Source organism: Bombus bifarius, unplaced genomic scaffold, assembly GCF_011952205.1.
Source record: "Bombus bifarius isolate JDL3187 unplaced genomic scaffold, Bbif_JDL3187 scf7180000008026, whole genome shotgun sequence".
Classification (NCBI taxonomy): domain Eukaryota; kingdom Metazoa; phylum Arthropoda; class Insecta; order Hymenoptera; family Apidae; genus Bombus; species Bombus bifarius.
Window position 1 is genome coordinate 607,532 of NW_022884399.1, and position 21,663 is coordinate 629,194.

General features: G+C 30.6%; 3 protein-coding genes across 7 annotated transcripts in view; 2 read left to right on the top strand and 1 right to left on the bottom strand.

Moving 5' to 3' along the window:
* Positions 1 to 12,437, top strand: part of LOC117207259 (diuretic hormone receptor-like) — a 76,264-nt gene extending 63,827 nt beyond the window's left edge. Inside the window, exons 3-10 of one of the 3 annotated variants that reach the window (XM_033447283.1) lie at positions 3,129 to 3,222; positions 6,463 to 6,556; positions 6,737 to 6,817; positions 7,499 to 7,575; positions 9,098 to 9,217; positions 9,519 to 9,704; positions 11,295 to 11,449; positions 11,678 to 11,822. In XM_033447283.1, coding sequence (XP_033303174.1) covers positions 3,129 to 3,222; positions 6,463 to 6,556; positions 6,737 to 6,817; positions 7,499 to 7,575; positions 9,098 to 9,217; positions 9,519 to 9,704; positions 11,295 to 11,449; positions 11,678 to 11,822 — 952 coding nt within the window. Of the gene's footprint in view, positions 1 to 3,128; positions 3,223 to 6,462; positions 6,557 to 6,736; positions 6,818 to 7,498; positions 7,576 to 9,097; positions 9,218 to 9,518; positions 9,705 to 11,294; positions 11,450 to 11,677 lie in introns of all 3 variants that reach the window. The other 2 variants (XM_033447280.1, XM_033447279.1) reach the window with 2 other exon arrangements.
* On the bottom strand, positions 10,019 to 18,287 carry LOC117207260 (protein RER1). Of its 3 annotated transcripts, none has more exons than XM_033447286.1 (7): positions 18,078 to 18,235; positions 17,051 to 17,130; positions 16,794 to 16,898; positions 16,626 to 16,722; positions 16,236 to 16,453; positions 16,079 to 16,152; positions 10,019 to 10,434 (listed from the first exon to the last, which is right to left on the bottom strand). In XM_033447286.1, the coding sequence occupies exons 2-7, from the start codon at positions 17,123 to 17,125 to the stop codon at positions 10,416 to 10,418; spliced, it is 588 nt and encodes a 195-aa protein (XP_033303177.1). In that variant the 5' UTR covers positions 17,126 to 17,130; positions 18,078 to 18,235; the 3' UTR covers positions 10,019 to 10,415. The 3 variants fall into 3 exon arrangements, with proteins under 3 accessions (XP_033303177.1, XP_033303175.1, XP_033303176.1); XM_033447284.1 differs by lacking the exon at positions 10,019 to 10,434 and adding an exon at positions 13,108 to 13,240; XM_033447285.1 differs by lacking the exon at positions 10,019 to 10,434 and adding an exon at positions 13,174 to 13,240 and having other exon boundaries at positions 18,185 to 18,287.
* Positions 18,288 to 18,983: 696 nt separating this feature from the next.
* Positions 18,984 to 21,573, top strand: LOC117207262 (small ubiquitin-related modifier-like). Its single transcript, XM_033447288.1, has 5 exons — positions 18,984 to 19,121; positions 19,240 to 19,308; positions 19,395 to 19,472; positions 19,841 to 19,912; positions 20,138 to 21,573. Exons 1-5 carry the CDS (start codon positions 19,107 to 19,109, stop codon positions 20,198 to 20,200), a joined length of 297 nt encoding a protein of 98 aa, XP_033303179.1. The 5' UTR covers positions 18,984 to 19,106; the 3' UTR covers positions 20,201 to 21,573.
* Positions 21,574 to 21,663: the final 90 nt, after the last annotated feature.

A 21,663-nucleotide genomic window follows, 5' to 3' on the forward strand; every position in this document is an offset into this window, starting at 1 on the left:
GGAATTTCAGAAATACAGAGCAAGGAAGGTAATATGAAACTCAGTATAGTGCTCGAATGTACGGAACACGGGATATTTTATTAAGAGTATCTAGGATTGAAACGCACTTCCGTGGTGAATCCGTGGTTTCCGGCGGATATATTAGACTCATGCACACTAAACATCAGTTTTCTCAAAATAAAATGTTAACTCTACCTGGTTTCAACAAAACTATCGTATATTTAATTAAACCAATCTACGCTCGATTTTATACATGTTTCTCAATTATTAATTTAGATTTTATTTCAGAACGTTCTGCCACAAGATTAACGACGTGAAAGATATTATTTCCTGCATGACAGGCGTTTTTCTAACTCAAAATATGATAAATTATTACATAATGAATAAATAAATTATATAATCAAAAATAACATAATTAACTTAATAAATGGAGCCTTAATAAATAAACGAAAAGACCTCTAACAAGAGGAAGAGAATAAGCTGTTTATTCACCATTTTAACGAGAACACGAAAGAAGATCAACAGTTATCGTGTTTTCTTGATGGCCTATCTCCGAATTAATTTGGAACGTTTCGTAGAAAATTATCTGAAAACATCCTAGTTAATTCTGTTCGTCTGAAACGACGCTGTGCCTTAAATAAATATATTATTATATCGCTCTGTTTCTACGCTGTGAGACACAATATTCTTTTAATACTGCGAGAAGTCTATTTTCCTCGTTTCTTCTCATCGTTGGAGTTATTGCACGGAATGAAGAAGTAGCTGCACCGTATCCACTTCCGCTTTATAAGTAAAATAACACTGAAATATCGTTTATTATCCATAGCGTGTGCTTTATAAATAATAGTATTCGAACAATGACTTATTTATTATATTAACGATATATCGATATTCAATAAGACCACCTTTAGTATTATCTTTATATTTAGTCATTAAGAGAAAGGATTGCGAAAACATTAATAATGATTCTGGTCCAGACCGATGACTGACTTTTGTATCGATCAAACGATAAGAAAAGGAAACGAAACAAACACATGATGACATCAGAGATTTTTACATCACCACGAGCGGATTTTGTTTTAAGTATTCGATACGGCTGTATTTCCTTATTTTCGTATCAATCATTGTCGCGTATGTATCGTATATTCGCTTAATAATTAATCGCGTTTTTGCGACCGACCGCATCGAAGCACTCTCGTGGCGGTTGAAAGGCAATGGCTGCTGTTAAAAGCATAGCACGGAACAATTTGCTTTAAATCATGCGCTGGAATAAAACTTAATCGGGGAAGAGAGGTTCGACGTGAAATTGTGTATCGGCCTAAAGGCGACCGATGCGATTTAATAAATTCAATCAATTCGAACGTATGGAACCAAATTTATCCCTTCGTACACGTAAATGTTAATCCTGGCCGATTTTGTCCGATTATTTTATAACATCGCCACTGTATTGTTCTGGAACAAGAACGTGCATGTTTCGAGTTATTTCTTTCGAAAATGTAGGTTGGAAGAGTAAGTTAAGGGTTAACATTTGGTATTATCATTTTACGTCCGTATTTTTTTATCAGTATTTTAATTAACTTTCTACAAAAAGATATAAAGCAACCTATAAAGATTGAAAGTTGTTTTGTAATTATAAAACGCACTTCATTCATTCAGTACCTCGAACGAATACAGTTGACTATAATTAATAATGAAACGAAATTTAATAAACGTTATTAACTAACTAATCAAGTTCAAACTTCAGAGGAATGAAATTTAATAGGGACTATGATCTAAACGACTAGGCTGTCCCAGGTGTATTTGGCGACGTCTGACTAATTCGGCGCTGTTCTACTGAAATTATTCAGCGACTGCACATCGCGCCGCTTTACCTCTTGTTTGCCAGTGATAAAACTGAGGTCGAACTACCTTAAAACTCACCGACCTGATATTCACCGGAAATTCAATGTACAATCATCGTCTCACCTTTATTTCCATAATATTGTGCCGGTGAAACGTTGCTTGCGAAACAGCGCGATCCACGAGCGTCACATATCTATCTAATTCAAGAATTATTATACGTCGCATGGAAGTAAATTGCATCGCACGCGGGCCATACGTTGCTGGCCTTCAAAAGTGCACTGTACAATGTCCCAGCGTATGCTGCGAATTGCAAGAGAGAAACGATCCAACCGAAACGACGAAACTCAAACAAATTTTCAAAGTTATCCGCTGGCTGAAGCCATCAACGCAATGTAAACTTCCGTTTAGTGCCACTGCAACTAACAAATTAATAACAAGCTAACAAACTTGCTGTCACCGGCGGCAAGTGACTTCTCTACGCGTGTAATACTGTTATTAAAATTCTATATTGGATTATGGTGTTGGTCATCGTTATATCTGTACAGAGTGGTGCGGAAGTATAACCAGACAAGAGATGATTCTACGTGAAAAAATGTTATCCACTTTCGACTAATTTTTTCACGTACAAGCATGTCGTGTCCCGTTGTACTACAATTTCCGACTCACCCTGCATAGTATAATAAAATGTTTTTTACATTTAAATGTTATATATATACAAAAATACATTTTTATATATATATATACAAAAATACATTTTTGTATATATATACAAATGTTATATTACATATACGTAACTATCAAGTCTGTTTGTAAAAAGTTCGCTATAAATTATTACTTGTTTGTTGGAGCAAATATGTCTTCGTTATTAAGACAGACGCATCGTTTCGTTTACGTCGGGTCAGTTAGAACCTAGTTTGCTGCAGTAATTTTGTTTAACACAGAATCACAGACTGCTTAACTTCGAACTGTGTCCGCAAAGAGTCACGGTGATTCATGTACAGGTTTGTTAGTTTCTACGAAACTAGTTACAAAGTGCGTCTAATCATAATTATGGACGATATTTTTACTTGTATTCATTCGCCTTTGTTATACGTTATTTTGTCCATTTATCCTTTTACAAAAACAGAAATAAGATGAATCGAAACTTTTCTTAACTAATTATTTAATCCACATATACCTATAATTTTTCGAAAACTTTATCATTCGTTCTAAAGAATATTGAACAGTACGAGCAATGTAGCAAAAGACCGCAAAAATTACTTGATAAATCGTTAACTCTGTTTCAGGGAACTCAGATGCATCAGAAACAACATACACACGAACTTGATGTTTACCTACATCCTTGCAGACCTGATGTGGATTCTAAACAACGTGATGCAGGTATTTTCACGGAAAACACAATATCCTCTGAAACTCTTTAACTATTGAGTAATTAATTTTATTTATTAAATGTATACAGGATGCTGCGGTAATCGCAATACAATCGAGCAGGAAGCAATGCTACGTGAAAAGATAATCGAAAATATAGAATAAAACTTTTCATACGGCGCTTCGCTTCTGGGAAAATCCAACTTAGAAATTTGTCGAGTATACTTTAACTTGCCTAAGTATCGGTTAGATATGAGTAAACAATAAACGGAAGGTTATTATACCTGTGAAAATATTTGTTCGTTTAAAGCTCCATTTTCAAGAAAATAAGATTTAAATGTGTTTAATTACGAACTGGTCTGATACACGCGCATGATATATTTCCAAATTTCTTTTTCTCGAAAATGTAGCACCTTCTGAAAAGATGATATTCTACATTTGTTATTTATTTCCCAATGTAGTTTAAACCCCTGTCGATTATTTACTCTTGTTCAGTTCGGAATTAGCAAAATTAAAATATAGTTGTCAAATCTCTAAAGCCGATTTTCTCGAAAGCGAAACCTCGTGTGAAAAAATATTATTTCAATCTTTTCTGTTATTGTTTCATGTAAAACCACTGCCTATCCGATACACTACGATTACCGCTCCGCTCTGTACAAACGTAGTTATACTACTATTATTCTGTATAAACGTATGTGTATACTAAGTAGAAACAATACACATAGTGCGGTTGAACGATAAAGTATTAAATGAAAAAAACCAATTGACGTAATCAGATAGCCACCTACATCCTTTAATTCATGGGAGAAATGAAATTTAGCATTCTTATCGTTAACACTTTGCCTTTATAAAACGGAAGATTATATTTGCTCGAAATAATTGTTCTTTGAGCTCCACTTTCTTTTTTATCACAGAATCCTTTTGTTCTCGAGAACAGACGTAGAAAAGAAATGGAAAGGCTTATTACTTTCGGATAAAAACTATCTACAAAACCTGACCTACAAAATGACGAGAACTAGAATGCCGTCACTTGTTGCAGAAACGTAAAATTAGAATATTTCTTTGGAAGAAAACCTCGTATATTAAATTTTTCCATGAAATTTAGAAAGAAGAAGGGTAAATTCGTCCAGCTTTTTCAACCTAAATTTATTTTGATTTATGTCGATTGAAACCATTTTCCCAATAAAGGTGAACGATACCAATTTTTAAGTTTAAGTATTTTCCTGTTCACAAGTTATCACGCGAAAAAAGTTGCATACTTTGACGTGGTTCCTAAGTTTTTGTATGACTGAGAGAGAAGAAATTCTAAAGAAAGATTCCAAGGATTTGCTTAATATTTTTACCCTCACAATTTCTTCTTCCATCAACTTTTCCAATCGTTACACGGAATTCGAAGCAAACATTTCTTATACTTGTCATAGCGACATTATCAAAAGAGGAAACTTTCAATTTTACACTCCATACGCTGAACTTGGAGCGAAGATTCGTTTCAAACTTCTTGAATGAAACTTCCACGAAAGAATTCTTCGTGTGAGATTTGATCGCAAACTTTCCACAAATATAAATTGCATAAGATTTTACAATAAAATCTGATACAATCGCAATTCTTCAAATTCAACCATATTTTAACACGTTACAATACATTATTATTGCAATATTTAGTACAGAAATTTTAACGAGAATCTTTTTCGTATACTTCGAGAACATTCCGATGCTTTTTTATATGCTGTCTTTGTAGTTACAATTTCAATGAAAATCTGTTCTCGTACACCCGAATAAAACTAAATTTTTTTTTTTGCTTTATCTCCAATACAGAATCATCGTGCTAAAAGAAACTTAAAATATTATGCCAGGAGAAACAGCTAAACTGTTTCAGACACGGACAAGGTATCGCGTCGCTAAATTAGTCGAATAGCGTTTTGCTTCACCGACGAGGAACCGGAAATGTGTTTGCTCATCGGTCGCAAAACCTCTGGTAACGCGCTAACGAACCGATAGAAAGGAAAATTAATTACGCCTGCGGAATAGTCGATGCGCGTTTGGTTTTTCGATAATTAAAAGGCCAATACGAACGATGAAATGGTTACGGTGAAATTGGCCTCGCGTAAAATTCAATTCACTGGGCTGCTTTTAATTACCAATTCTTCTACCATTTTTCCCTCTGTATGTGGCCGTCACATAGGAGGAATGCGTGTAACGAGGAAAAAATAAATGTTTCGGTTAAAGGTGATAAGGGTTTTGTGGTAGAAAATACTTCCAGTTGATTTTTTCATTAAGAAATATCGTATCAACTGTAAAAGAAATTTTACTGTTTGTAAAATCATACAAGTGTTTTATTGTTATTATATAATTAGATCATCTCCGATATATTGTGTTTTTCTATCGCTGCAAATTTCGAAAAAATACAACAGAAATAGAGAAATAAATAGACAAATAGAAAGAAATAGAATATAATAGAATTAGAAAAATGAATTATTATAAAATTTATCTAATATATACTACACACTCCGAAACCAACGCTTTCCTATTATTGATTTACCACTAAGAAATTCTAATGACTTACTCGACCTCCTTCGACTCTTTTTCTCTTCCTCATTTCCATTTTGTTTAACTCATACTTATTCCCTAATATAGACACCATTATAAGTGAAGATAATGCGCTCCATATACGGGATTATTTCAGTTCATCTGCAACTACTGCAACTAAAAATGAAATAATAATACTCAGAATTTTATTCAATTATAAATCACAGAAATTCGTAGATTAAAATAATATGCTCTACAGTTTGTCTTTCATTTATAGAAACGAAAGAAATTGAGAAAATATAAAAATTCATTTTTTAGGATGATATCTCAAATGTTTAATATGGTACCTCGATACGATAGGTATATGATTTTAATTGGTTTCCCGTTTTAAAAAAATTGAAAAATGTATACACATTCAATTATACTGGATTAAAATATAACAGTTCGGACAGAAACACGACGTTCCATTAAGAAAGATAAAATGTTTACCCTAGATACGATACTACATTTATATGTAAATTAAAATGTTTTATGTAGGTGCTTCTACGCGTATAGAAATACAATTTTTCATTACGGATGATAAAATTTGCACACGCATGCCATAGATAATTTTTCTCTTTTTACTCTTTTCTTTTTGCATAAATGCAAAATGGAACATCCCGTCGAGTTGTACGAAAGCGTTGGATCATCGTTCAGCTTAATTTTTAGATTGAACAATTATTCCAGGTGTCCATGCAACCGGACGTGCCAACCTGTATCGTTTTCCTGTCTCTGCTGAATTATTTCCAATTGACTAATTACTTTTGGATGTTCGTAGAAGGTAATCTGATTCGGTCTGTCGATATTACAATTTCGGATTTCGAATCGCGACACTCCTTCTTATTATTTTTCGTATCGAATAATTTTATTCGTGACCTTGAAATTATTTAAATAATCTGTTATTCGTATCAATGATTGTAAATTACACAAATTATATGTAAATTATGTATTTTTATTTCAGGCCTGTATCTGTTCCTACTGGTCGTCAAGACTTTCACAGGCGATAATATCAAGTTGAAGCTGTGTCTTGTTATAGGATGGGGTAAAGTTTCACGACATCATTTTTATTCTTCAAAGCGCTGCTACTCACTCGGTAACTCGGATCAACGAAGAAACACCGTGCAAATTTTGTATTCTTTGTAGAGCAAATTTTACCGGGAACATAAATTTAATGTCTGGAATTGATAATTTTTATTACTCTGGTATTATGTATTTTGAGAACAGCTACGTTTTAACGAATGACCACGCTCGGCGCTGAAATAAATAAAAGAGAAACTGCGTATAAGGAAAGTTTGATTTTAAAATTCGGTATTCCAAATATACCAACCTAATATTTCTTTTCTCGCTCAGCGGAAGATACATATTCGTTCATACTGTGACTTTCCGTGAAATCCATATTCGAAGCGCAGAGAATCTTAATAATCAGGATTTTATGCTTCGACTCGATGAACTAAAAATCAATATCGACTGCTTTGAATTCGCAACGTATCCCCGTTGCAGAAAAAGAACGATTTAGTCACCGAAGCATGCGTACAATCCGACTATGCGAAATTTGGAAAAAAAATTTGTTTATCTTTGCTCTCTAAAATTTATCTTACTTCACACAGTCTGAAATTTTCTATATAATTTTTTATTGTTATCGATTACAATAATCTTAGTCTGTGAACAAATTTTTCTAGCAAAAAACTATTGTGTTTTTAAGTATGCCGTATTATAATTCCAGGAATACCAGTCCTCTTCATCACCATGTGGGCTATCGCCAAATCGTTGGATCAAAGTATCATGATCCAACCAAATCAGGTACGAGAAAATTTACATAAACTTCGAATATTAACAAAAGGTCTAAAAAGACTAGATAACTGGAAAAGAACGAATTGAAATATCTATTGCGTTATTATACGTCGGAATTATTATTTTATTATCAACTTATTTATTAACTTTTTCTCATCTGAATATTTTTATACCTGGAGTGGTCGAAGCAATCGTTCTTCACAGAGTTCCATCGGGTTTCACAAAAGGTGAAATCTTACGAAATTAAATTAATTAATACGGGTATTTGGAGACTTGTAGAGTATGATTGTATGGTTGAATTGTTTAGTCGTGTTCAAATCTCGTCGGGGTCACCAATGTAGAAGACTTGTGTAGGGGATAGTTGATCGTAAAGATTTCAGTTATTTATCAGTTATCAGTTAGTCGTGCGAAGCAGTATCTACCGAGTGTCTGTCAGTTATCAACGAGTTATCAGCGATCTTACTTTGCGACTTATACACTGTCTTAGCGAATCCGTTAGTACGAACGTCTTTGCGAACATTATCTGTACTTATTTATTAACTATTTTAAAATACACATGACGGTTTCAACAACGAGCAATCTCGTCATATAAATGTCACGATCAACCTCCTCTACACAAGTCCTCTACAGGTATTTTAAAACCGTAAGATGTAAGAAATATATATAATGCGTGCTTCGCGCCTCATACTACGTACTATAATGACTCACATAAGTATTCATACCACCTTATGAATACTTATTGCCGACTGTGAAAGATTCATGTTATTCTTACACTATATATTTTACAATTCTTATCTATCGAGGACGACAATTGACAATATGAATATTTTTGCGACTTATTGTATTATATGATCAGGGAAAATACCTGACACCAATATCCTCAAGCTTTCGACGATACCCTAATTTCCTGCTATGAATGCCGATAATATCGAGAAATATCGTAATGTAGGTTTCGAGATACGATCCGCGTTAACATACCGGCGAGGTACGCGATGTGGACGAAAAATAAGGACAAAGAAGAGTAGTCGATACGATGTAACAGGAAGAGGGAAAGATATTCTCAAGGGATGTACGTCAGCAAACGAATTTAATTAAGGACTTTTCACCTTTGTTGAAACCGTGTTCCCACGGTTCAGTTTTAATTCTTCAATCGAAGATAAAATATTACATAGACCTTTCTTCTTTTTTTTTTTTTTAGTTATTTTACGTGTTCCAAGAGAAGTTTCCAACAATCCAACATGTCTATAATTAAGTAACTTATGTTACGCAATGTCCAATGCTCCGAGTCGTTATTCGCTCCCCAGCGGTTTAAAATTGAGCGTTTAATTCCTAGGAAAAAGACTCATGCATCTGTATCTGCTTCTCTCGGTGTACAGCAAAACTTTCCCGACATCTTACGTAGTAAATAGATAAAGTCAACGAGCTGAAAGAAACCATGAGGGAAAGAAACTGAACGACGCGACATTTGCTAATAAAGTTAACCGAGAATTGGCTTAGTTTCCAGTAGCACTGTAGCCAACAATGTTCACAGGAAGTTGCATTGGGCAAGCACTGTCCCTGGATGGTGTCACATGCTTACGACTGGTTCTACCAAGCCCCCGCTATTTTGGTGTTATGCATCAACGTGATGTTTCTTTTCATGATAATGTGGGTGAGTACATATACTTAAACGGCCGATTTTTTCTCTTTTTTTAACATCTGAGGTAACATCAACAACACGATCGTCAGCAACGAAGCCCTGTCAGTGAAACAATTAGATTTTATGGTAAAAGCGTAAGCGAATGTTACTTATAGTTAAACACATTATTTTACAAAATATGATACCCATTAAATTTTATCTCTATCAATCATCGCCATCTTTCAGAAGTACAATTCTACTTATTTTATTTTATTTTATTCTCCATCTAAACTTTCCTCTGTCTAATCATCGTTACAACGATTCTTCGTTGCAGGTGCTGATAACAAAGCTCTGGTCAGCGACGAACGCAGAAACCCAGCAGTATCGAAAGGCGAGTAAAGCGTTACTCGTGTTGATACCTCTCCTTGGGGTAACTTACGTGCTGGTACTGACGGGACCAACGGAGGGTCAGGTTGCTAATGCATTCTCTTACACTCGAGCCGCGTTCCTTTCTTCGCAGGTAATGCAACTGAAAGATATATCTCGTTACAAGAACTAGCTTGCCTCACTGTATAAAATCTCGAAAAGGGTCTCATCTGTAGCGCGTTACTTTTCCTTTTGATGAAACATGGATGCATTTCTTTCCGTGGACTCTCTGTAACCGTTGCTTTCCCTTTATTCCCTTTATCTCGTATCTCGTCTATTTGAACGTTTCTTTGTACACTAACGTGTAAATGTATGCAAACACTTGCGTATTTTCGATAGAACATAACTTAATTATAGAATTATAAATAAAAAATTCCAGGACAGTTTTATCCTTTGTCAAACCCATCGTAGAATATTATAACACGATACAATTTATTCTTAAAATTTATTACGCAATGAAAAGATTAAAATCTATGTTAATTTATACGTATATATTTATACGTATTCGAATGTAATATTATTTAAAAATTATATGTCACAGATTTTGCACTCGTTTATACATTACCAAACCTCGAGTAACCCTCTATTAATTAATCCATATATTCGATCAAGAAGCGGTAATTTTCTTCCTCTTTGACAAAATTTATAATCGAGGAAACGCTATTGAGTTTTTGAAAGCGAAATTGTTCGAATTAGAAAGATCAATTTGTTGGTTCGTCGGTATTCACAACTTCAGACACGAGAAATTTTAATCTCTCACTTCTTATTATCTCTTCCTCCTGGAGATGATTTTATTCTCACTTTTCTAGTGCCAGGACTTCTGTCTGCAACGATAAGAAACATATGTCGTAAAGTGTTGTTATAAAGTAACGTAGACTAATGCAAGAAACAAAACACTCCACAGATAGTTAGAAATTTCCTGAATAAAAATTTGGGAAAGGAAGTTTTCAAACGAAAATGAAATTTTCGCATCAAAACATTAAGACAATATTTATTCAAAACGTTTTCCTACACACCGTATTAACAAATATTTGGAAAGTATTTATCCAAAAGAATTTTCTATTCTCCGTAGGTTTGATCCATAAAAAACTATACGAGTCCCTTACAAAATACGCGGTAAAGTTACAAAGTTTATATTCTTCCATAAATCTTGTTACTTTGGTTATTTTATTTTATCTTGAGATGGCAAGCTTCAAAGCCACGTCGATCCAAGCATATTTAAAAGAATCTGGCATTCACAGAACTTTCATATAAAACAGAATACGTAGGAACCCGTAATTTGATAAACGCATGCTCAAGCTACCGATAAAGTAATCGCACGCATTAGTATCTTCTGCAAAGTTTCCTTTTTAATAAAGTTACTTTATCGACTTTTCAACGTCAAAGTTCAAAGCTTAAATGGATAAAATACTTCGAAAGGAACTATGCATCCTTAGTTTCCTTATCTTGGAAAGAGAGAGGAAGAGTGGGAGAGTGGGAGAGTGGGAGAGAAGGAATAAAGAAAGTTTGGATGTATTACGAATTTCAAAGAATAGATTAGGAAAAGATAAATTAAATTCTTAAAAGGATGGAGAAACAGTTCTCTGGCAAATTACACGATAAGATAAAGAAAAGCTTCGACGTCAAAGATTAAAAATCATCTTAATGCACATAGTATACTTTAACGAGTACTTGATATTTTCAGGGCCTGTTCGTCGCGTTATTTTACTGTTTTCTAAACACCGAGGTTCAAAACACAGTGAAACACCATATCGAACGATGGGCAACAGCTCGCGATCTGGACACAGAAAGAAGGTATTATAACAATTGGTCTCCCCGTTCGAGAACAGAGAGTATAAGGTATTCTATTCCCTTATTGCTTAATTATTTAACTTTCTTTTGTGTTCTTTCGTCACTCAATATTTCGTTCGAAGAAATCAGCGAAACTTCCTATGCAAACTGCGTTCACGTGATTGTTGCGCATCTAATGATTAATTTAGAAGAACTGTAGAAAATTAAAACGCTTAAATGGGGACGATTTAGAATGGTTAATCGCTTTTCGAAGTCGTTAATGGTGAAAATTTACAGATTGTACTGCCCACCGTCAAACCCATACAGAAAAAGGGATTCATCCGTAAGCGAGACGACCACAACAACCGTAATAGGATTAAACTCGACGACCACATTCCTAGATAAATCGAAAAAGGCTATCTCGGAGGATCTGAACGAATAGGAACGATTCTGATCTCGCCAATGGACCGATTAGAACCATTATCGAAGAATCTGTTAAACATTCTTCTTTTGAAAAAATATTCTTAAGCAAATCAAGGTCTAAGAGATACCAATCTTCTTTCTTTGCTTGTAAGTGTCATTTTCTTTTCATCTGATCGTCAAAGGAAGAAATAATTATTTGGGAAGATGGAGAATTGTTATTTATTATTTGAAGGAGGTTTACGTTTGCCAGTGTGAAATATTTTGAGCAAGAATATGTATAAGAAAGTAAATTGATTGTTATGAATTTTACAAATGTTAGAAACGAAAGGGAAGTAGTCATACTTTGTCACAGAATTGTTCGTAAAATAATGGAAATTAAAAAGTTAAACATATTTATATATTATGATTTATACTTTTTAATATGTTTTCACCTTTTTTCATTTTCAAAATAAAACTAATTTTTATTATTCTGGAATTAGCATTTTTTCAATATAGTATTTGTATAAATTAATTGCATTGTAATATGATAGAAATTGATTGTGAATGGATGATTAAATTTCCTTTTTTTGATACGATTTCTTTCTTTCATTGCCAAAATATACACGTAATATACGCGGAAACAAATGAAATAAAACGATGCTTTGGAAAAAGTGACGACATTCGATCTTTTTAGTTTTGTTTTTAGTTTCATTTTCAATTTCGCAATCAACCATCTCATTTCCAAGATATTCATAAAATTACCGGTAATTAAATTAACTTTACAATTGATATTTTCCTAAGATGTACTTGATATATGCGTCAAACTATTTAATGTATAAAATATAAAATCTTTCTCTTGTGAAATAACAAGTCTCCTGAGGACTCTTAAACTCCTGCTAGTTTTGTTAAAGCACAAACAAACAAAAACAACGCCGGATATATCTCTAAAATAAAAATATTAGATTTCTCTCTCCCGTCAATCGTAAAATTTGCTTTAAAACACAGAAAAACGAACAAATCCACAAGAATATTTCTCAGATCTTTAGTGCTCCACAACAGCGTCATTTTCAAGGGAACAATATATCGTATTGATTCGTCGTAAGGAATGGTTGAAGAAATTAAAAAAGATCTGAGGATATACAACAATGCATCGATGCTTTTATTTTGAATTACCATTTTCGTTGGGAAAAGGGTAGCCTCACATTCTTGCCCATTCACACGTTCCATTCGTGCCTCGCCACTTTCGCCTCCTCCACATTCGCTTCACTCCATTTTCCCTTCTGTTCTTTTTTATTCTCCTTTTCCTTTTTTTTTTTTTAGTATTATTTTTTTAATCTCATTACTTCGTTTCACGTCTGTTCAGCTCAAGAGAAACACGAACGCGTTCAAATCAGAGGGAAATCAATTTCCCTGTTTAAATTCTACGACACCCATCATCAAACTTCCACAAGTGGACTCCTGTAAAAAAGAAAAATCCGTGAGAATTCTTTTTTTTATTCTCCCTTTTTTCTATGGTATATTATCGATTTTTTTCGTCGTTCTATTATCGTCAAACGTAAAAATTTCGATTTTCTGAATTGAGAATTTGAAATCAAAGTTTGCAGCGTAAAAGGACAAAGAAATTCCGGAAGAGAAATTAGCAATTCAAACTGGGTGATAGTTCTAGAAATGAAATACCGTTAATATACATATATATGTTTTACTTTCTTCTTAAATGTATTTTATTGTTTAATAATAAATGTACTAAATATATAATAATATATAGATGTTATAAATTAATAAATATATTAAAAGTGTTTTATTATATTTTTATATTTATTATATACGTATATGTGTACTTATAGTTAAAAAGTGGAAAACTGCTTTGTACTATTATTAAAATTTTCTGCTATTCTACCCAGTTTCGATTGCGATTAAAAAAAAGGATAAAAGAATCGTTAAAAATAGCTCTATTGTCAGAAACGTGCATTAGCATCGCTGTATGTGTTGATATCTCTGGTGCGAATTTAATTATTTGGAAAAGAAAAAGGGCAGAATTTTTTAATCGTAAATGAACTTCGTTAAGTTACCTTGCATGCGAAAACATATTATACATATCCGCACAAAAAACTATTTCAACACAAAAACTTGCCTACTACACCGTTAGGTATTTACGTTTGTCCATAATTGACATTTAAAAATTATAAAAAAATCAATTAAAACAATAATAAATAATACGTTTAAGGAAAATATATCTTTTAGCTTCATCGTGTTACTATTACAAATTTATGATCGTCCTTGTTAAATATCATTTTTGTTTTGAAATATAAATAAAAAAAGTATTTGTAAGTAAGTAAAGTATTTGTATCAATATTTTAATAAGAGAGAAAAAGTATTTATTATTATAACAAACTGTTAATGAAAACATTATTTATTTTGACTCCATTGCAAGCATGAAAGCTTTATTGAATATCGAAAATATATTGTAAATACTTATTAACAATCACTTCCGTAAAACGTCGGGCATCACTATATTCCCAAGTCCGTGTACATATCGCAAACTTTTCCATTTCACGTTATTTAGTGATATCAAATGACCGACTATCGTATTTTACATGTATCAAGATTTATAAAACATGTTAAAAAATATCGTACGTGATGCGTGTGCTTGTATCTATAAAAAAAGTTTCAAGAACATTACAATGATCGACACTGTATTAGAAACAATTCGTTTCGATTATCTTTGGAGCAATATATATATATATATATATACACATATATATGTGTGTGTGTATGTGTGCATAAAAGAAAAATAAAGTAATATTATGCCCAATAGTAACAGGAGAATACGTTACTCGGGGTTCAAATTTTGTCCAAAGATCCAAGAAGATAATTATTTTTAAGTAGCTATGAGGTGAAAGACCGAAGAAATGGTACCTGATATGTCGTAAAACTTTATTTTTGCGTTGAAATATAATCAAATGAACTTATATTTTGTACAGATTAAAGTTTAACATAAGTTAATCAGTCCAAAACTATTAATATTAAACAGGCTAAAAATGATAGGAAAATGAAAATATATTGAATAATATCAAACACATTTAATAACCATGAAGCGATATATAATTTAAAAATTTTCTGAGAAATATATGTGTATAATATAATATAATTTAAAACTTGTATAAAATTTGTAAAATATTCGATAATTTTTAGTAAATAAATGTACTATAATTTCGTTTCATTTGTAAAAATGGTACAATGTAAAACATCAGATAAAATAACGTAACAGATACATGATCTTTGGACCTTAAGAAATCACCCCCTAAATAACGCTATCACTTAACATTTATTTTACTATGAATCAGGCGATCCGTGTATGTTTATTAAATAACTTCATATATACAAATTTGTATAGAGACAAATTAGAGAAGAGTCATGAATGGTATATGTTATTCAATGTGTTGTCTTTTTAAACTACCATTTAATATATGCCTATCGATGTAAGAACGCAGTTCTATTAAGACAACATGTCTTATGTTACGGTAAATTGGACTAAATTGTTTACGATAATAAATTCATTCGATAAAAATGATTAGATGCCGTCTATCACGAACTACAAATATATACCATAAGCAGTCGAAAGGATTTTGACTTTCTTTTCAGTGGAGAACAAATTTATCAAGCTAGATAGTTAAAATGCGTATTGTTATTGTTACTGAAAAGGAGACTAGTTTGCAGTTACAATTTTTAACAACAAAAACACAACTGAATCTTACACAACAGAATCAACAGGATAAATTTTGAATAAAATTTAAAAATATTAAAAATTAAGAGAAGAAATGTAATCTTCTATATGGAATGTCATAACGAAAAAGCACAATGTACTAAAAAAAAAAAACGGTACTATTGTTTAGATTACAAACCTAATATATATATGAATTATCTTTGTTTTCCTTCACATCCAATGTTAATTTAATATTACATTAACAACTGATGTAATGTTCACATTGTTATTGTGACCACTTTATGTAAGACCTAACAATACTTTGTACAAGTTTTATGATACAAATATATTACGACAATTCAGTTTATATACCATATAACATTATACTTTTAGTGTTACACCTTTTATGGATTAAACCTTTTCTTGTAGAAGGCAATGATTTTATTTATATGTAATGTCATTGATAAAAGAATCTGACTGCTTTCAAATCCAAAAATTTTTTTTCACATGGTACTGGGAAAATAGAAATCTACACACTTATGCACCTCCATCAACAAACATACTTCACACCAATTCACTTTGAAGGTATTAACCTCGAAGTATCCTCGTGATTCTGGTAACTTGGTTTTCCATAAGTGAACGGCAAATATCTGTATTTGATCATATGCTGCAAATCAATTTCAAATTCATTATTTTATATTTTTAAATATTTTTTACTCAACTTCATCAATATATTTAATATTATATTACCTTTATTTGACGTTTCATAGTAATGCAAAATAGTGTTATGAAGTACATGACAAGTATGGGCCAAAATACTGGTACATTGAAACAATCAAACATAGTACATATCATAGCAATAATTGTAGATTTCATCACAGAATACCAGAATTTAAATTCAGGTAACCTTCTAATAAATGGTCTAAACTCTTCGTTAGATCTTGTAGGTAATTCTGGTCCTTCACCATCTATCAAGAAAATTCTGTTAAAAGTGTGTTGTAGAAATGGAAGTGAAATTTGTTTAAGTACTAAAGTTACATGGAAGTATAATTCACTAAATAAAATTCTACCATCATAATTTCTATTTAATTTCATTTCATATTAATAACTAATAATTTTCATAAATTTATATGCGCTTACCATCAAAATCCATTCCAGGATCAATTTTAGGAGTAAGGAATGCTATGAATAAATTTAGGTGATAAATTGCTAGTGCATATGTAACAATGTACCATCCCTAAAAAGTATGAGAATATATTTAAATTTATAAAGAGAAGAGAAGAGAATATATTTTAAGCTTTAACTTACCTCTGATAAAAGTATACGTAAAGAAAAAACAAATACTAGAAAAAAAGCCACTGTCCATCTTGACACTACGTGAGGAGTCCAAAGGTCCAAATATCTTTGATATAACTGTAATAAAAATACATGTATTTAACAATACATATATACATATATATTATATTTTAAATACATATTTAACACATTAGCACAATTAGGAACTACAATTAACAATAAAACAAAATATTTCAAAAAATAAAGCTTCAAGAAGTATAACTAAGTACCTGTGATATTCTTCCTATTGCTTGAATAAAAACATTTCGTCTTGGAGGACCACCCAGATGCTCATCTTGCATCATTTTACCTTTTTACAATAAAATTTTTATTTTAATCATGATTATAAATTCATATGTACATTGCAATATTCCTATTAAAACATCTTCAACTAAACTACATACTTATAGCAACATTTCCTATTTATTACATAAATACTATAGTTTCACAAATAAAATATTACATTATACAAAGATATTCTTAACCCCTTAAATATGTAAATAAATAATGAAATTGGAAAAACAGATAAGAACCAAATATAACTATAAAGAATTAAATATTAAATACTTTACTGAAATCATAAACTTAAAAGTAAAGAACAAAAGTAAATAGAAAAGTTATTAGAAAAAGACATTAATATATATATATATATAGCGGAACTTATTATATATATATATAATAAGTTCCGCTTGTATTAATAAATCTAATTAAATATTTCATCGTCATTATGAATACATTACTTTTTTATATTACTAAATATATTTTTGCAAATAAATCTAAACAAAAAATATACAATATGTCTTGAAATGAACTCCGGCAAATGTTACAGATCCAATTAGATAAGAAATCCAATCAAAGTGAAAAATACTTGTTGAACATTCGAATAAATAATAATTCGCATGTACAAATGCAATTTGATAGTTTAAGAATATTGCTAATATACCAAATTATTAACATCAATTATAAAAACGAATTCAAGGTTGCTAGAATTTAAGACTTCCTCAGTAATAGTTTGATCGAACCTTATATCAAACGATAACTTAAAATTTGCATGAAATTTCAGACCTCTATTCATTAACTATCTCAATATATTTTGGGAAGAAAGTGCAAACATTCATGTTTAAGAAATTAATACTATTTTCACAAATTCCGAAAAGTACGAAATAAACTAAACGATATGCACATAACCTCCTCATTTTACAATTATCTTAAGTTCAATTATAAATCGCAGGTAAATCGGAAATGAATAACATTTACCTAAAGTATTTATATGTTTTCAGCCAATTTTCGCGACTAATTCGCTGTTTATTCGGTTAAAAAAATAACACGTCAAAACATTAATGGCATACTATGATTAGACGTACTATAAAATTTGCAAGGTGTTTCAACTTATCTCCTGGTAGTATTGTATCCCAAGTGTATATGACCATTAAATCTGATTCTTATGTAACGAATTATATGATTTACATTAATTTGTGATTGGTAACATGTACCGAGGTGATTTTTTCATTAAGTAATTCGCTTAATTACTTCTAAATATTTATCTGATTATTTTATTATCAAAATAATTATATAACCAATAAGAACTTTAACAAGTGCAAATATATAATCTTAATGACATACATATAATAATAAAAGCGTTAAAAACTAGATATTTAAGAAATCGAAATCGTTTGGCATGACTTTTTTCTAATTTTAGACATTTTTATATTCTTTATAATTGTAGATATACATTATTGAATATAATACATAATTTTAGAAAAATACTATTTTTTCGATGCAAATATAAGTTTACGTACAAATTTTTAATGTGTTCATAAAGCATAACAAGACAAATATAATTAACTGATTCACATAGAAGTAATCCATAGTATATATATATATATATATATATATATATATATATATTTATACATATATATACATATATACTTGTTAAGCATAAGAAGAGGAAAGGAGAGTCATATTTTATCTGATGAATGTCTTATCACAATAATATTTTGTTATTCTGATAAAGATGAATGTTTATCTAGCGTTCATATACATATATACATATATAAGTATATATAGATATATATAAACAATGATTAACTTTTGAAAGATGATGTTTAAGCGGAACTGTCAGAAGCTGATGTCTTTTGGAACGAAAATAACTAACAACGTTAAAATTTTCATTTTTAGAATAGAAGACTGTGAAACTGACAAAAGTGCGGCGCCATATTGCGTGCTTGTGTTTGGTTACTGTTCTGGCGCGTGGTCAAGAACTATTATATTTAATTAAATACCATGTCTGATAATCAGGTAAGCTTCCCGATTTTAAAGAACAATTTATTGACCTACATTTCGTGGTATAGATGTAACATAACATTTGAATGTTCAATCATATTTTGAATCTAATCGGTCTAACCTTGCGTATTAGGAGCAAAAACCTGAAGCCGGCCCAGGCGACGCGAATTCCGAATACATCAAGCTTAAAGTTGTTGGAAATGTAAGAAGTTGCCGTCTTATTCTTTTATATCCACGTCTTAGTTCCATAACGTTTAATGACAGGTTTCATAATTTCTTTTTTTTTAGGACAGCAATGAAATTCACTTTAGGGTAAAGATGACCACTCAAATGGGTAAATTAAAGAAATCGTACAGCGATCGTGTGGTTAGTCCACTTTTTAAAATAAGCGTGTTTCTAAATGTCATGCATTTCAAAAAATAATTTATTAAAAAAGATAGCGCAAAAATTTTCTTATTTTATTTTTTACATGACATGTGATAACTAACTGAAATCGTGTACAGTAAAAGTATAAGTTAAAAAGTTCATGAAAACTTTATATCATCATTACGACTAGAAGACTTTTTAGTTTTGAATGAATTTCTATATATATCCTATATTTATAAATGTAATTTACGGAAGTATTTTTAATCTTCCAAAAATAGAAAAAAAGTGATAATTTTATCTCTTATTGCGAAAGTACCTAAAGTAATATTATCTTTGTGTATTTTAAAACATATTTATGTTTTATTTAGGGTGTTCCTATGACATCACTCAGGTTTTTATTTGATGGTAAAAGAATTAATGACGACGAAACACCAAAGCAGGTAAATTTCTATATAAGCTTAAAATTTTTAATTAACTATTGTAGAAGTAGGAATTCATTACACCTTTACCTTACATTACCATTACGCCTTTAAAATAAATGATTTAAAATTGAATAAAATTTTATCACAATTTATCTTTTTTTTAGATTAATTTTATTATTACATTTATAGCTAATATAATTCCATTTTGTACAATGATAATATGATACTAATATTGTTTTTTAGTTGGAAATGGAGAATGATGATGTTATTGAAGTATACCAAGAGCAAACAGGTGGTCGCTACTGAAGAAATTTATTCAGTTTCAATATCTTTTAAAGTGAAAGTGACTATCGTAAAGAAATGGACAAGTTTATCAGTATATATATATATGTATGTTAAAGAAACATGTAATTTGGTTTTTTACGTAACATTTTGATGTGCAGTTCTACATTCCTGTAACGTGGCAAGTTTAAGGACCATCAACAGTCAGTTTCATACAATGTATATGTTCATCCAGCAAAAACAAAAAAAAAAGAAACAACTGAAAAAGAATCATGCCTTAAATACAGTGAGTTTTGTCTATTAATAACATTTGGCAATATATTTGCATTCTATGGATTTCCAAATTTATAGATTTAGATCGCGGGAGTTTCCGAAAGTTTTAATTTCATTATTGAAGTACGGTAAATATTACATAATATGAATATGATTTAAACAAAATTGTTGCGTTTAAGGTACGTCTATAATAAAAGAGATAATTGTAATATTTTCCCTTTGCCTTTTCTATGTAATTTTAATATTAACAAAGGTATTTTCTACTTCAAAAGATATGCATTACTGGTATGCAAAAAATTACTTTTCATGGATAAATTATGAAGAAATTAATTCGATGTAAGTAATGTGGATGTTTCTGAAGAACTTCTTATTTTAGATTTCATTTTATGTTATTATCAGTAAATTATATACAACAAGGACAAAATTTCAAATCACTATACATAATAAAAATGACTATTGTATAGTTATACTTTATGTATAAACTTTAGTAAAAGAGGTTCTCATTTTTCAAAAACTGCTATTTGATTTATATTGAAGTTAAGCATTGGGCCAAAGACTTACAGATTTAAACAATTTTTTGATATATATAGTTTGAAGCTATATGATTCTATACGGGCATCCTCATTACAAAATACTTATTCATTGATTTAACAGGACAAAATTTTTACAAATTGTAATAAAATTTATTCTTGTACAGATAAGTAATATAGTTTCTGTTTTCATTAATAAGGTGTAAACATTAATTGGCACTTTTCTTTCATTGTATGTTTAAACAACATTCGCTTTTTTTTAAATAGTGTAAACAATTTAAATAGATGTTTTAATGAGAACGAAGAAGTAAAAACAATAATTACATTACCTTTAGTAGTACTCTATCATGAAACTTGTAGCACTTGTTAAATAGAAGAATAACTGAATAATAATAAAAACTAGACTCTCATTTTCGTAACAAAAGCAGAAAATAATTTTGATATAAATAATATTGTAATAATCGTTAGATTTACGATAAAATTGCATCTACATAACTTTATCGATTTCACAAAACGTGTTTGCATCTGCCAAAAGCATAAATTACTTGTAATAATTATCTAGAAAATAAATGATTCTTCATCTTTCTCTACTTACTTTACATATTGTTTAAAAAATAGTTACAGAAATAAAAATGCTTATAGATTATAAGGCAATCTTTTCATTTAATAGAATTGCTTTTATTT